At 43.4% G+C, this 17251-nt stretch overlaps 1 protein-coding gene across 1 annotated transcript in view; it reads right to left on the bottom strand.

The window, feature by feature from the left end:
• Positions 1 to 10346: 10346 nt before the first annotated feature.
• Positions 10347 to 17251, bottom strand: part of OSTM1 (osteoclastogenesis associated transmembrane protein 1) — a 34910-nt gene continuing 28005 nt past the window's right edge. Inside the window, exon 6 of the mRNA XM_030189035.1 lies at positions 10347 to 10813. Coding sequence (XP_030044895.1) covers positions 10758 to 10813 — 56 coding nt within the window. The 3' untranslated portion in view covers positions 10347 to 10757. The remainder of the gene's footprint in view (positions 10814 to 17251) is intronic.

Below are 17251 nucleotides of genomic sequence, written 5' to 3'. Positions count from 1 at the left end.
GTAGACGGATGCCTACAATGTGCTCACATTAAAGCAGCTCAGACTAAGCCAACACCACTTTTACATCAAAGAAAGGTAGGGCCCTGGCACTGGTTACAGATTGACTTCATAGACAATTTACCAGTGACCAAAGAAGGATTATATCAATAAGCTTTACACACAAATCTCCTGGACCGGATGGTATTCGTCCCAGAGTACTGATAGAACTGAAAAATGAACTTGTAGAGCTATTGTTAGTAATATGTAATTTATCCTTTAAATCGTGCGTGGTACTGGAAGATTGGAGGGTGGCCAATGTAACGCCGATTTTTAAAAAAGGTTCCAGAGGAGATCCGGGAAATTATAGACCAGTGAGTCTGACGTCGGTGCCGGGCAAAATGATAGAGACTATTATTAAGAACAAAATTACAGAGCATATTCAAAAGCATGGATTAATGAGACAAAGTCAACATGGATTTAGTGAAGGGATATCTTGCCTCACCAATCTACTACTTATCATTTCTATAGCGCTACCGGACGTACGCAGCGCTTTACACTAGAACATGGAAAGACAGTCCCTGCTCGATAGAGCTTTACAATCTAATTAGGACATTTCTTTGAAGGGGTGAACAAACATGTGGATAAAGGTGAGCCGGTTGATATTGTGTATCTGGATTTTCAGAAAGCATTTGACAAAGTACCTCATGAAAGACTCCAGAGGAAATTAGAGAGTCATGGGATAGGAGGTAGTGTTCTATTGTGGCTAAAAACTGGTTAAAAGCTAGAAAACAGAGAGTAGGGTTAAATGGTCAGTATTCTCAATGGAGAAGGGTAGTTAGTGGGGTTCCCCAGGGGTCTGTGCTTGGACCGCTGCTTTTTAACATATTTATAAATGACCTAGAGATGGGAGTAACTAGTGAGGTAATTAAATTTGCTGATGACTGGAATGGTCCCGGTGGACTGGAGAAGGGCGGATGTGGTTCCTTTGCACAAGAATGGAAGTAAGGAGGAGTTTGGGAATTACAGATCTGTCAGTCTGATCTCGGTGGTGAGTAAGCTAATGGAAATGCTTCTAAAGAGGAGGATTGTGAGATTTCTTGAACTATATGGAATGTGGGACCCGAGGCAGCATGGCTTCACTAGTGGCAGGTCGTGTCAGACGAATCAGACTGTCTTCTTCGACTGGGTGACCAAACAGTTGGATGTGGGAGGGGCACATGATGTGGTATACTTGGATTTCAGCAAAGCCTTTGACATGGTTCCGCACAGGCGACTGATAAATAAATTGAGTGCCCTCGGTACGGGACCTAGAGTAAGTGATTGGGTTAAAAATTGGTTGGAGAGGAGTTCCAAGATGGCGTTGTGAATGGACGCACCTGTGTTAGCTCCTGGAAGTTGCTCTGTTTGTAGGTCCTCTACAGCACCTCTGTCAACTCATTAAGCATGGGGAAACGGAGGGGAAAAGTGAAGGAACATCCCTCAGCTCCTGTGACTTCTTCAGCCACGAGGCAGACAACTTTGCAATTTTTCAGAGAGCAACCAGGTCCTCAGGGCTTTTCGACCCACTCTGCAACTCTTGGCACTTCGGTGTCGATTGAGAATGGAAACGGGGCTTCCCTGAGCCCCGTGGAACAAGTTGCTCCACCCCAGCCTGGAGGGGAGTTGCTGGCAGCTCTGACAGGGAAGGAAGCCGAAGGGGCTCAGCCCGACCTGTTTGAGGGAGTGTCTGCAGTAACAGAGGCTGAATCTCAAGCCAAGAACTATTGCTACAATCAGCTTCAAAGGTATTGCCTCAGGATATAGTTTCTAAACTTGCTTGTGTTGAAGATCAACCTCACCCTTCTCCAGCCATTAGTGGTGTGAATAGACCAGCAACTGTGACAGAGTCACTATGGGATATGGTTTACAGCATTCACACTTCTATGCAAACTACTTTAAAAATGAATACTTCTGACATAAAGACTCTTTCTGAGGCTGCCCTGCTTCAGGCGCAAAAGACTGCACAGCAAACCTTAGATTTGGAGACTGTGAATATTAAAATTCAAGAAATGGGATCTGTAGAAACGGCTTTAGTTAAGGATAATAATTTCCTACACAAAAGATTGGAGTACCTAGAAAACCAGACTAGAAGATTAAACCTCAGGTTTCTTAATTTTCCCAAATCGCCTTTAATTTCCCCTTTGGACATGGTTAAAAAATATATGATTGATATTCTTGGAATGGATAAGGACTCACTGCCTCCCCTTACTCGGGCTTATTACATCAGGAGTGGTGGAAGAAAATCCCCCGATAGCAGGGGAAGGAATGGATCTTACTTCTTTCCTTGAAAGTTCATTGGAGATAATTACTCAGAGGTTGACTCTGCTTGTTACTTTTGTGCTGGAGCCTGACAGGAATGCCGTATTAAGGCTTTCCTTGAGACACTTAGAAAATCTGTTTTGGGGCTCAAAAATTCGTATTTTTCCTGATCTCTCAAGGCCTACACAGATGAGACGGAGGGCCTTTTTGGAACTCCGCCCTAGGGTGGTGGCACTGGGAGCAACTTTCATATTACGTTTTCCTTGTTATTGTAATGTAATGCTTGAGGGTAAACAGTTTCAATTTGTAGACCCAAAACAGTTAAAACAATTTCTAGATGCTAGAGTGGAATCGAATGTTGTGTGCCCTCCCTAAATGCAGGCTGGGGTCTGAACCAGAGGTTGCAACCACTAGTCCTTAATTATTGCTATATGTTTTACTTTAAATTCTAAATTCTTGGATTCCAAAATTTCCTAAACTTGTGGACAGAAAGGCTGTTAATGATATTTCTCTTTATTTTTGCCTTTTGTATAAATGCCGATTGCATATTCACGTATTGTGATGATATATGGAAATATATGAATAAAGAAATTTAAAAAAAAAAATTGGTTGAATGGTAGGAGACAGAGGGTAGTGGTAAATGGAGCTTGCTCTGAAGAAAAGGATGTCGTCAGTGGAGTACCACAGCGATCGGTCCTAGGGCTGGCTCTTTTTAACGTCTTTGTAAGTGATATTGCAGAAGGGCTGTTTGGTAAGGTTTGCCTCTTTGCGGATGATACTAAACTCTGCAACAGAGTGGACACCCTGGAGGGTATGAATGACATGAGGAAGGACCTAGCGAAGCTATAGGAATGGACTGATATTTGTCAACTAAGGTTTAATCCCAAAAAATGCAGGGTCATGCACTTGGGTGGCAAAAATCCGAGGGAACGGTACAGTATAGGGGGTGAAGTGCTTCAATGTGCGAAGGAAGAGCGGGACTTGGGGGTGATTGTGCCTGACGACCTTAAAGCTTCCAAACAGGTAGAAAAAGTGACAGTCAAAGCCAGAAGGATGCTTGGGTTCATAAAGAGAGGCATGACCAGCAGGAAAAAGGAGGTGATAGTGCTGTTGTATAAGTCTCTGGTGAGGACCCATTTGGAGTACTGCGTGCAGTTCTGGAGACCGCACCTACGGAAAGATATAAACAGGATGGGGTCGGTCCAGAGGGCGGCTACGAAATTAGTAAGCGGTCTTGAATGCAAAAATTATAGGGACAGGCTTATGAACCTCAACATGTATACGCTGGGAGAGAGGAGGGAGAGAGGAGACATGATAGAAACATTTAAATATCTCAAGGGCATTCATGTACAGGAAGAGAAACTTTCCAAATGAAGGAGAGCTCTGGAATGAGGGGGCATATGATGAAGTTAAGAAGGAATAGGCTTAGGAGTAATCTAAGGAAGTATTATTTCACAGAAAGGGTGGTGGAGGCGTGGAATGGCCTCCCATTGGAGGTGGTGGAGTCGAGGACTGTTCCAGAATTTTAAAAGGCATGAGATAAGCATGTGGGATTGCTTAGGAACAGGTAGAATTGGGGGTTACAGAGGATGGGCAGAATAGATGGGTCATATGGCCTTTATCTGCCGTCATGTTTCTATACAGCAATGATTGAACTACTACTACTGTTGCTTAGCTTTAAGGTCTCCTAATGGGGGTTCTAGGTCAGTTCCCACCCACCGATTCCCATCTGGACAATTCCCACTGATCCAATTCCAACCCCTAACCCCCAAAAATGCAAAACACACTATGACAATAATCTTCTTCCCTTTTCCCTTCCAGATCATTACCTCTTACTTATTCCTTTCCCCATCCATACATACTCATCCAGAAAGACGTAAAACTAGTCTGCCAGCATAACAAATTACTACTCTACCTATTCTCCCTGTCAGCATCTGAAAAAGCAGTGCCACATTGCAATGTAATGCACAGCCAGGACTTATGGCAATTCACTTGGGGGGGGGGGGGGGGGGGGGGGGGGGGGGGGGGGGGGGGGGGGGGGAGAGACCTGTATAACAAAAATAAGCAGCTCCAGTTAAAAAAAAAAAAAGAAAGGATAGGGAGGGTAGGAATTGTCCCAGAGGGAATTGCCCTAGGTGGGATTTGTCCAAGTGGCTACTCGCTGGATACCCCTAAAGGGGAAGTGGAGGGATTTCAATTTAGCTCATGGCTTTACAGTAGTAGCTCAAAGTGAGTTACACTCAGGTTCTATAAATACTGCTCTGTCCCGCAATGGAGTGTTATGGGACTTGCTCAAGATTACAAGAAGCATCAGTGGAATTTGAAGCTAGGTCAAGAACCAGGAAAGCTAGCTTGTCAAAACAGAGTACAGCAGTTGTTCCAAACTTCTCCCCAGCCAGTTTGGGTTTCAGGATATCCACAATGAACATTTGTGAGAGACTGACTAGGGGTGCCGTAGGATAGGTTTGGGAACCAATACTGTACAGTGTTTTGAACAAGTTGGCTTTGTCTGGGGAAAAGAGTAGAAGGGAGAAGTAGCTTCCCTATTGGGGTTGCTTCTCTATCACTCTCCCCCTTAACCTATAAAATAAACACACATAAAAAGGTTAAAAAAAAAAACCCCATACACACCATAACAGGACTACATCCAGACCAAGATAAATAACAGCTATTCACCATTCTCACATTTATCTCCATCTCAAATATACCCCTACTATGAAGTCCGCCTATACTCCCAACTCAATAAACAAAACCACGGCTCCACCTTACTTTCTAAACAGCAGATAATGAATACCAAAAGCCCCTTCTGGGAACAGACTACTAGATGCTGTGACAGCCCAGTCTTCTGGCCACTTGCTGGAAAGAGACACAGGTCCTCTGGCTATACAGCCTTTATAGAGGAACAAAGTTAGAGCAGTAGATTTTTCTGTCTTCAACTGCTGACAGAAGGTAATAATGTACTGCTAGGGCAAGATACCTAGGAATGCTGCATTATTCTGGCTGAATTTTCCCTGTAAATATTATCTAGTATCAGTCAAACCTTCTACGAACCTTTGCACTCAGTTTTTTTTTTTTTTAGCACTAAACAGGTTTCACCCCCCACCCCCATAAGATGCCACTAACCTCTCAATTCATTTACACTGATAACTGCAGGTAGGCCTGTTCTTATATTCTTTACCTTGTGGTAAAGAGTGGTTACTTCTCATTGAAACTTTTAAAAGTTAGCTTCCCCATAGTGCAACACAGTCCTCAAATAAGTATGTTTTGCTGCTGCCCAAGACATCATTGTGGATGCTTTATTAACTTGTATAAATATATATCAGGCTGCCTGAAAGGAACACATCTAGGATTTATAGTCTGCGAGCAAGAGAGAAAAAAAACATGTTAAATATAATTTCTTTTGTATTAAAAAGGTAAGAAGTCGGACATCACCCACATTTAAGCTGCATAAGAAAGCTTGTGCTGCTTGGTCTCATCCTGCTCTATTCAGCATCTAGCTCTCAGGCAGTCGCCTACTCCTGCACCCCTGCAAACTAACACTGTATTCAGGAGAACTGGCAGAACTAACTCAAATACAATAGAATTTTGTGTGTCCTATTAAGACAGTGATTCCCAAACCTATGCTGGAGGAACCTCAGCCAGTCAGGCTTTCAGGATATCCACAATGAATATGCATGAGAGAAATGTGCATGGAATGGATTCAGTGTATGCAAATCGATCTCGTGCATAGTCATTGTGGATATCCTGAAAACCTGACTTTGGCTGGGGCTCCCTAACAACAGGTGTGGGAATCACTGAGTTTAAGTTCTGCCATGTGCATGCAGTATTTAAGTATGCATTATCTTTTATGTGAGTCTAATTGCATTCAAAAGCCAAAGCCAGGCTTAAGTTTAAGTTTGCTGCATTCTTAAAGTCACATGAATGTTTTCTCTTGGATAATCCTTCAGAGAAGGAAGGAAAGCGGCTTTATTTTTAAAGTGCTTAAAAAGCATTATCCCACATGATGACTTTCAGACCTGCTTAGCGTGAATGGGCTCAAAAAGCCAAGGATTAGGTTATGAAAACTCCATACCCCCCCCCCCCCCCCCCCCGATCATAGGGCTGCTCATGGCACCAGCATGCGATCAGAAGAGCAACAGCTGGGTGAACCTTAAAAGGGATGAGAGTAAAGGACAGATGTGAAAACTCAAAACTGCTTAACCCAATGCTACTCTCGTCTCCATCATCCGCTGGCCTCCATTCTCCACATTCCTTGAAATCCCCCATTCCATCTACTTACATTGCTTCTGACTGTGGGATCAGAAGAATGTGGGTCCGCGGAATCTTAGCGGAGATTGGGTGGCGACGCCGGTAATTGGGAAACAAAATGGGAGCTGGGCCGACTTCTACGGTCTATGCCCTGAGAAAGGCAAGGACATATCAAACTCAGGTATAAAGTATCACATACCATGTAAAATGAGTTTATCTTGTTGGGCAGACTGGATGGACAGTGCAGGTCTTTATCTGCCACCATTTACTACGTTACTATGTAATACAGCAGCTCTGGGGAGGCAAGGAACAGCCTGGTATCAAGGGATGAAAGAAGCAGAAGAAACTGCAGCTAAACTCAAAATAACGTGAAATAAAATAAAAATGAACCGTGTATTCCCAAAACCTAAATAATGAAAATGTTTGTAAAACAATGTGAAAACAGAATACACCCTCCCCCCCCCCCCCCAAAAAAAAAAAAAAAACAATAGCAGGTCCCACATAGCTAACATTAAGGGTTCCTTTTATGGAGGTGTGCTAATCGATATAAGAACATGCTAATGAATTAAGTGTGCTTTAGGGGGTCATGGAGCCCACTGGTGTACAATAGCATGTGCTAATCATTAGCGCACCTTAGTAAAAGGACTCCTAAATGTTTTTGTTCTTGCTTTTGAACAGTATGTATAAGTCGTTGGTGAGGCCCCACCTGGAGTATTGTATTCAGTTTTGGAGGCCGTATCTTGTTAAGGATGTAAAAAGAATTGAAGCGGTGCAAGAAAAGCTACGAGAATGGTATGGGATTTGCGTTACAAGACGTATGAGGAGAGACTTGCTGAACTAAACATGTATACTCTGGAGGAAAGGAGAAACAGGGGTGATATGATACAGACGTTCAAATATTTGAAAGGTATTAATCCGCAAACGAACCTTTTCCGGAGATGGGAAGGCGGTAGAACGAGAGGACATGAAATGAGATTGAAGGGGGGCAGACTCAAGAAAAATGTCAGGAAGTATTTTTTCACGGAGAGAGAGTAGTGGATGCTTGGAATGCCCATCCGCGGGAGGTGGTGGAGATGAAAACGGTAACAGAATTCAAACGTGTGGGATAAACATAAAGGAATCCTGTTCAGGAGGAATGGATCCTCAAGAGCTTAGCCGAGATTGGGTGGCAGAGCCAGTGGTGGGAGGCAGGGATAGTGCTGGGCAGACTTATACGGTCTGTGCCAGAGCCGGTGGTGGGAGGCGGGGATAGTGCTGGGCAGACTTATACGGTCTGTGCCAGAGCCGGTGGTGGGAGGCAGGGATAGTGCTGGGCAGACTTATACGGTCTGTGCCAGAGCCGGTGGTGGGAGGCGGGGATAGTGCTGGGCAGACTTATACGGTCTGTGCCATGAAGAGGACAGGTACAAATCAAAGCAAATCAAAGTAGGGTATACACAAAAAGTAGCACATATAAGTTTATCTTGTTGGGCAGACTCGATGGACCGTGAAGGTCTTTTTCTGCCGTCATCTACTATGTTACTATGTATGCTTGCTCGCTTCATCTCTGACATTAATCACTGGTCCCAAAGTAAAGACAATTTAAAGATCAGACTGTCCATGTGTACCTAGAGTAGGGCTGCTTAACCTCATATAAAACAAACAGGTCAAACGTAATATTTGGCATACAATGGCTGTAATTTAAATAAAACCAGCAGCCGTCCAGGGCCAAAGGTGACCATTTCTGTTCCAGACAGATTTAGAAAGGTCAGCCTAACCAGCTTCTCTAGAACTACCAAAGATGAAAAGGAAAAAAAAAACAATGCAGAACCAGTCACCTCACTTCCTGTGGTGAGCATGTGCTCTGCACCCAAAATGCCCCCCCCCCCCCCCCCAATCCAGCATGGTGTTACTGCTTAAAGAAACCTGCCAAGTTCAGGGAATGTACTGAGTAACCCACTAACCAAATACTGGGAGTGTTCCAATATTACCAAACTTCTCTGTCGCTCAGGAATAAAAGGCTCCTGAGGACCTACATCTGACTTTGGGTAGAGATAAAGGCTGGTTAAGTGAGAGCACCAAAGGAAGTAGTTGGTTTCTATTGGTTTTCTCTGAGCACCTAGAAATGACTGTGTGCTTTTAATTTCCTTAACCATGTGTCATTTTATTTCTAAAATTAATCTCCTCCAACTTACGTTTAGAGTAGTTTTGGCTGAAATTTGTAGACGCCAGCACATCTCGGTGTCTGCTATTAATGTCTTCTGGAGGGAGGAGTGGCCTAATGGTTATTGCAGCAGGCTTTGATCTTGGCAACCTGGGTTCGATTCCCATTGCAGCTTTTTGTGACCTTGAGCAAGACACTTAACTCTCCATTGCCCCAGGTACAAAAAAAAAACCAAAACAACAACTTTAAGCTTGTGCGCCCTCTAGAGACACAGAAAGTACCTGCATATAGTACTGTTAAGATCCTAGTCAAAATTAATTTTTCTGGAATTGGTCTTCTGCAGATCTTCCTCCCAAACTTTCTATACATCCTCACTACAGCTTTTTACAGTTGCTACAGCTTACAGAGAAATGTCTCAATTGCCAGAATGAAGAGAAACATAAAAGGGCCAAGATCGGCTTGCAATTCTAATGATATTTACTTCCTCCTCCCCCCCGACTCCATGATGTCTGATATACATCTACCTCATGTTGTATCGCTCCATGGTGCGACCGCACCTGGAGTATTGTGTTCAGTACTGGTCTCCGTATCTCAAAAAAGATATAGTAGAATTGGAAAAGGTACAGCGAAGGGCGACGAAAATGATAGTGGGGATGGGACGACTTTCCTATGAAGAGAGGCTGAGAAGGCTAGGGCTTTTCAGCTTGGAGAAGAGACGGCTGAGGGGAGATATGATAGAAGTGTATAAAATAATGAGTGGAATGGATCGGGTGGATGTGAAGCGACTGTTCACGCTATCCAAAATACTAGGACTAGAGGGCATGAGTTGAAGCTACAGTGTGGTAAATTTAAAACGAATCGGAGAAAATTTTTCTTCACCCAACGTGTAATTAGACTCTGGAATTCGTTTCCGGAGAACGTGGTACGGCGGTTAGCTTGACGGAGTTTAAAAAGGGGTTAGATAGATTCCTAAAGGACAAGTCCATAGACCGCTATTAAATGGACTTGGAAAAAATTCCGCATTTTTAGGTATAACTTGTCTGGAATGTTTTTTACGTTTGGGGAGCGTGCCAGGTGCCCTTGACCTGGATTGGCCACTGTCGGTGACAGGATGCTGGGCTAGATGGACCTTTGGTCTTTCCCAGTATGGCACTACTTATGTACTTATGTGACCACAACACAATCTTGTATTTGTTATCAACCGTAATGGCAAACGCCTTTACGATACTTTGTAAGCCACATTGAGACTGCAAATAGGTGGGAAAATGTGGGGTATAAATGTAACAAATAAATAAATAAAATAAATAAATATTACTGTTTCGTGGAATTGTCTGGCCCGTTGTAACGAACTCTATTGAAAATTATTATAAAGACCTTGTCAAATTAAAGAAAAGAAAGAGAAGGAAAGGGGATTTCTGATGGGTGACGGGTGTAGGACATGACACACTTAAGGGAAAGAGCAGGACGCCACCATTCACTCCTCTTTCGATCCTTGATTGCTAAGATGTACAAGAATCACCCTGGGGATGTTCCAGGGAGAACATAAAGTGCAGCTGAGAAACATTAAGTTGAACTGCTGACACCATAAACAACAATCAGATCCACCAGTACCCTTCAAACATTTCAGAGAAATTTGTAAAACAAAATGATTTAAATCACTTGTCAAATTATTAAAAAAAAAAAATCATAAAAGTTGAGACAAACTAAAAAGAAAACCTCAGAATAACTACTAAAGACAAGAAAAAGGTCAGCAAGTAAGCTGCTGTTTTAGCAAGAAAAAAACTGCTGTATTAAAAAAGAAAGAAAAAAAAAAAAAAGCCAGTGTTCAACCCTATGACCATGAGGTACAAAAGTAGTAAGACAGACAAAAGACACAATAAATCAAGTTATTTCTAGTCTTCGCCAGTAGAAAGACAGGCAGGCAGGCATCAACAGCTGCAAAGTCAATGTTCCTGCCTATGATCCTCATGGATAACTCTGTCCAGCAGGTTATGACTGGCAGCTCTACTGCCTTCTTGTCCCTCGTGCAGGGCTCTCGTCACCACTGCTCTCCAGAGGAACTCCTTCCTTGCTCCTCTCTTTCCACCACTCAGCTGCATTTGTTCTGGATGTTCACTAGACTGGGGCTCGACGCCACACGCTTGGCTGAAAAGGAAGAGAAAAATGTTTGAGGGATGTATTTTCTGTATTACCTTTTCCAAGTCAATCTCAAGTTGAACTACAACTCAGGCAAGGAGGGTTTACAATCTGAATTTGAGCCGAGGCAATGGTCACAAGGCGTGCCAATGGGATCTGAACCCTGGCTTTCTCCATTTCTCAGCCCTAACCACTACACTACCTCCGCTGGCAGCTCTCCTAAGGTATTTCAGTTGTGGGGAAATAGGGGGAGTGTCCTTTGATGGACTGCTCCTTTTCTGGATCAGTGGATTCTTGGTAGCAAGAAGTGGGAGAGGAGTAGCCCTTGAAGTGTGGGGTACATGTGGAGGGAATTGACTTAGTAGCCCTCATCGACACAGGAAGTAACCAATCCCTGGTGTCGGAATCCCTAGCAAGGAAATTAGGGGTCGTGGAAAAGCTGGGAACTTCACTGCAATGGTACAGGTTTGGTGTGTATACTTGGATTCTAAACAGGAACCTAAATACAAGATAGATCTTATTTGGGAGGGGAAAACCCAGTCCTTAAGAGTAGCAATTGTACAGTGTTTCAATTGTATTCATAGACTTGCTATCCTGCCCACCAAGGGGATGTCTGGGCGGCTTACAGACTACATAGCATAAAGTAAGAGGAGGAAAAAGATAGAACTGGAATTAAAATAAAAAGGATGGAGGGGGATGGAACATTTCCCCCTAATTCTAGGCAGGGATTGGGAAGGAATGCAAGAGACCTTAACCCTGAAGGAGAGCTGGGTGTCCACTCGGTCGAGAGAATACCATGGGGAAGGGTCACCTTACTTTCAATTATAGGATAGTTTCCCCTTTTTGGTGACAGAGCCTGTTGGGATGTGATCCTTCCTTATGTGCTATTCAAATACAGGGAAGCGGTACAGGAATTGGTGGGGTTCTCACCCTTTGAATTAATGTTTGGGCGACAGCCTAGGAACCTGTTGGACATAAGTCAAGGAGGAATGGGTGGGGAGGACCCAAGAAGTGACCTGGGCTCCTGAATATGTACAGGAACTAAGAAAGAATTTAACACACGTCTGGGAAATAGCTAAAACCAACTTAGGCCAGGCCCAGGGAAGGCAAAAGAGTTACTATGACCAAAAGACAAGGGAACAGGAATTTAAAGTTCAAGACAAAGTTTTGGTACTTCTTCCTACCTCCCAAAATAAGTTACTAGCTCAGTGGAAGGGGCCCTTTGTAGTGACACGTCGAACTGGATCCTGGACATACGAAATAAGCCAAGGCTGAGGTAAGAAGCAGGTCTACCATGTCAAATTATTGAAGCCCTGGGTGGAGAGGGATGGGTTAATTACTGACGCAGGTATAGATGAAGGCGATGGGACCAGAGACAGGGGGAAGGAAGGAGGAACACCCCGTTAGGATGTTTCAAACGGCCCAAAAAGTGCAGTTGCAAGCTTTAGTACATTGGTTCAAAATGTCTTTTCCTCCTTACCAGGACATGGTCGAATTAGAATCCATCAGGTCATAACCCAACCGGACAGAGACTGTACCACTTACCCAAAGCTAAGCAAGAAGAGATAGAATGGGAAGTAGTGGAGATGCTACAGTTAGGGGTTATCACAGAATCCAACAGCGAGTGGGCCAGCCCCACAGTATTACTCCCGAAGCCGGACAGAAGTACTCTGTTTTGTGTTGATTTTAGGGAGGTAAATAGGGTTTCATATTTCAATGCGTACCCAATGCCCAGAATAGATGACTTGATAGAACAGCTGGGGGGGGGGGGGGGCAGTATCTGTTGACCCTTGACCTCACAAAAGTGTTTTGGCAGATCTCATTAGAGAAAAGCTCCTGGGACAAGACAGCATTTGTGACCCACCAAGGCCTGTATCAGTCCAGAATGCTCACATTTGAAAGGGTAATGAATGCCATACTTAAACCGCGTCAGGCGTATGCCAGGGCCTATTTAGATGATGTGTTAGTGTTCTCAGCCACGTGGGAGGCGCATTTGACCCCACTTGGGAGCAGTCTGTGAAGCCCTAAGACAGATTGGACTAATGGCCATCCCAAAGAAGTGTGCCTTGGGACAAATGGAGGTACAGTATCTTGGCCATTGTGTAGGAAAGGGAAAATCCATGGCTGTCAAGGTGGAGGCTACCCAGAAGGTGCCTAAGACAAAGAATAACTGAGGGCTTTCCTGGGATTAGTTGAGTATTACAGGAAATTTATACCTCGTTTCACAGAGCCAGCCACAGATTTAACCAGTATGCTATGTAATTCCCAGCCAAACAAACTAAAATGGGATAGGGTGGCTGACAAGGCCTTTGGCCATCTGAAAGAGGCCTTATGAAAAGAACCATTTTTCCTGGATGGGTAAAAGAACATTGAAAGTTGTGTTCATATGGTGAGAGCAGCATTAATATCTGATGATCCCCGAAGAAAATATTTTGCTACAGAGTATTACCTTGTTTAAACTGATATATAAAGAAGAGGAATAAAAATAAGAGTAGATGAAAGATTACGGTGGCTTGGGACAAGGACTATAGTACATATCTGCGATATAGCAACCAGGGGTTAGACAGTTTCCTAAAGGACAAGTCCATAAACCGCTACTAAATGGACTTGGGAAAAATCCACAATTCCAGGAATAACATGTATAGAATGTTTGTACGTTTGGGAAGCTCGCCAGGTGCCCTTGGCCTGGATTGGCCGCTGTCGTGGACAGGATGCTGGGCTCGATGGACCCTTGGTCTTTTCCCAGTGTGGCATTACTTATGTACTTATGAATTGCACACAAGGTGAGGTCACACCATGGAGCGATAGAGGCATTAGAATATTATTTGTCTTACTTTCTATCCCTTTCCTAATAATTCCTCGACTTGTTTGCTTTTCTGGATACCACTGCACACGGAGCAGATTTTGTGACGACACCTAGATCTTTTTCTTGGGTACCGACTCCTAAGGTAGAACCTACCATCAGGTAATTATGATTTGGGTTATTCTTCCCAACATGCATCACTGTGCATTTGTCCACATTAAATGTCATTTGCCATTTGGATGCATCAGTTTTCCAATTTCCTAAGGTCCTCCTGCAATTTTTCCACAGACCACGTGCGATTTAACAACTTTAAGCTAGCACAAAACTATTCAAAGTTAAATTGCATGTGGGCTGTGGAAAAATTGCAGGACCACCTTACGGAACGGGAAGACTGGTGCATCCAAATGGCAGACAGCTTTTAAGGTAGACAAGTGCAAAGTGAAGCACACTGGGAAGAATAACCCTAATCATCCTGAACAATACCTAAGGGGAAATGTTCTGCTCAGTGTGTGGTGACAGCCAAAGAAGCAAACAGAATTTTAGAAACCATTAGGAAAGGATTAGAAGATAAAATCAAAGAATATCATAATACCTCTGTACCACTCCATGGTGTGTGACTTCACCTTGAGTACTGCGTTCATTTCTGGTTGCCGTATGTCAAAAAAGATATAGCAGAGTTAGAAAAGGTTCATAGAAGAGCAACTAAAATGATAAAGGGGATGGGACTCCTCTCGTATGAGGAAAGGCTAAGTCTTCGGTTTAGAAAAGAGACTGCTAAGATATTTGATTGAGGTCTACAAAATCCTGAGTGGTTGAACAAGCAAACATGAATCGATTTTGTAGTCTTTCAAAAAGTACAGTGAGTATAAAGACTAGGAGACACTTCATGAAGTCACATAGTTTTTTTTTTTTCACTCAACGAATAGTTAATTTCTGGAACTCACTGCTAGAGCAAGCCGGTATAGGATGTTAATGCAGCTGGGTTAAAAAAAAAAAGAGGTTTGGAAAATTCTTGGAGGAAAAGTCCATAAACCATTATCAAGGTAAGCCTAGGGAAAGCCACTGCTTGTCCCGGAGATCTTCCTACTTTTTGGGACTTCTCCCAGGTACTTGTGACCTAACTGGCCACTGTTGGAAACAGGATACTGGGCTATATCGACCTTACGTCTGACCCAGCACAGCAACTGTAATGTTCTTATGTTCCCTTCTAACAAAAGAAAGGCTAAGTCTTTGGGTTCTTCCATAACTTCAAATCTCTGCTTAAAACCCACCTCTTTATTGCTGCGTTCCGCACCTAACTCTTACCGTTCAGTAAATCCAGACTGCCCCAATTTGACCGTTCACTTGTCTACTAGATTGTAAGCTCTTTTGAGCAGGGACTGTCCTTCTATGTAAATTGTACAGCGCTGCGTAACCCTAGTAGCGCTTTAGAAATGTTAAGTAGTAGTAGTAGTAACTTTCATAAAATCACCTCCCTACAAGAAGCCATTCTCCAATCTACTATTCTGAATACAAGCAGCAATGAATGTACGGCAAATACTTATTTTTGAAATTCTGAAATGACAGTCTTCTGGCTCCTCTTCTGCTTGGAGAAGCCTAATCGTTAAAGCAGCAGACTGAGAACCAGGGAAGTCAAGGTTTAAAACCCAGTAAGGTCCTTGTGGCCTTGGCCAAGTTATATAACCCTTCACTGCCTCAGCTACAAGATTGCATTGTAAGCCATGGGGACTGAGAAATATTGATTTGAATCTGCATGTAACTTGCCCCGAGCTTAAAAACAGTTTGCCCCAGGGCTCTAGAAGCCCTTCATCTGTGGCTGCTGGGGGTTTGTTTGCCTCATTTTTTTTTTAAATCCCAACACATGAACAATTTTCTGGCTGAGAGGCATGGATTATGTTTCCCAGTAGAAACCCAGTACAAGTATACTCTGAACCTAGTCATTCCCTCCTGTCTCCTCTGACCTGTGCTGCCATAAGGGCAGGAATTAAAATTGGAAACCAAAACAGGCATCTTTACTGATTGATAAAACACAGGCACCTCTATAATGAAACTGCTTACTTGTAACAGGGCTTCTACTACTACTACTTGACATTTCTAAAGCGCTACTAGGGTTAAAGCGCTGTACAATTTAAACATGGAAGGACAGTCCCTGCTCAAGGAGCTTACAATCTAAAGACAAGTGTAGAGTCCGTCTGATAAGGCAGATAGATTGGGGGGCATACTATATTTCTCGTGAGGTTAGGTGTCGAAAGCAGCATTGAAGAGGTGAGTTTTAAGCAGAGATTTGAAGATGGGTAGGGAGGGGCTTGGCGTAGGGGTTGAGGAAGATTGTTCCAAGCATAGGGTGAGGCAAGGCAGAATGAGCAGAGCCTGGAGTTGGCAGTGGTGGAGAAGGGAACTGAAAAGAGGGATTTGTCCTGTGAGCGGAGGTTACGGGCGGGAACATAGGGGGAGATGAGGGTAGAGAGGTAGTGAGGAGCTGCAGAACGGGTGCATTTGTAGGTAAGAAGGAGAATCTTGAATTGTATGCGGTATCTGATCGGAAGCCAGTGAAGTGACTTGAGGAGAGGGGTGATATGAGTATATCAGTTCTGGCGGAATATAAGACGTGCGGCAGCGTTCTGAACAGATTGAAGGGGGGGATAGATGGCTAAGTAGGAGGTCGGTGAGGAGTAAGTTGCAGTAGTCAAGGCGAGAGGTAATGAGAGCATGGACGAGAGTTCATGTGGTGTGCTCAGATAGGAAAGGGCGAATTTTGCTGATGTTGAAGAGGAAGAAGCGACAGGTCTTGGCAGTCTTGGCTTCTCAGTAAACAGCAGGATAAATGAGCCACACAAGGTGGCGAGGTCAAATACTGCTGAAATATTAGCTCTTGTAGAGCTCAGGGAAAAACTAAAAGTCTTTGAGTATGCGTTGGTTTCTGCGCATCTACATCTTTGCATCAGTATGCTAGGTGTAAATTTAAGGGCCCTCTTTGTACCCCAGAAATTCTACTATGTGGTGGGCCGCCTGCCTAAATCCTTTTGATATTCCATCCCAGTGATATGTCTCTTGTGTAGATACCAGAAGGCATAAGTCTAGGATACTGTCCATGACCATAGTCTTCTATCTATCAGGATCTAGGTAGATCTTTGTCCATTTAAGTTCCCATATATATATAGTATTAGAAATCTATGAAACTTAGTGTAAAGAGTGTGTGTGAGTTGTATGTGGCTTAGTTTTAAGTTAGAATGACAGGTAAAGAATTATTGGAAATAAAGACAGAGATAAATTTCAGAAAGAAGACTTTAATCTTACCAAGTTGTTCAATTAAGTACAGACATCAAACAGACTCCGGTTTCAGTCGCACAGGGCCTTGCCGTCTGAGCAAGCGTTGGGGAGAACTCCGAAACTAAGCCAAAATTTCCCTTCTTTTATACCCACAGCTCTCAATAGAAGTCAATTGTGAGGGGAACTTTTTTTTTCTAATATTTCTCAATTTCTGAGATCATACTTTCGCATCCGGCCACATGCGCATCTGTACCATCTGTCTTTCCGTTCTAGCTATTTCAAGAGATTGCCCCATATCCGTTAAAGTCAACATGTTTTTGGAACATTTAGTTTTTGTCGTTTACCAAAATATCTTTCTGTTAAGATACCAGTTT

The sequence above is a fragment of the Microcaecilia unicolor genome, unplaced genomic scaffold, assembly GCF_901765095.1.
Source record: "Microcaecilia unicolor unplaced genomic scaffold, aMicUni1.1, whole genome shotgun sequence".
NCBI classification, from domain to species: domain Eukaryota; kingdom Metazoa; phylum Chordata; class Amphibia; order Gymnophiona; family Siphonopidae; genus Microcaecilia; species Microcaecilia unicolor.
Note: the sequence above shows the minus strand (reverse complement) of the source record. Positions and strands in the feature narration are given on the sequence as shown.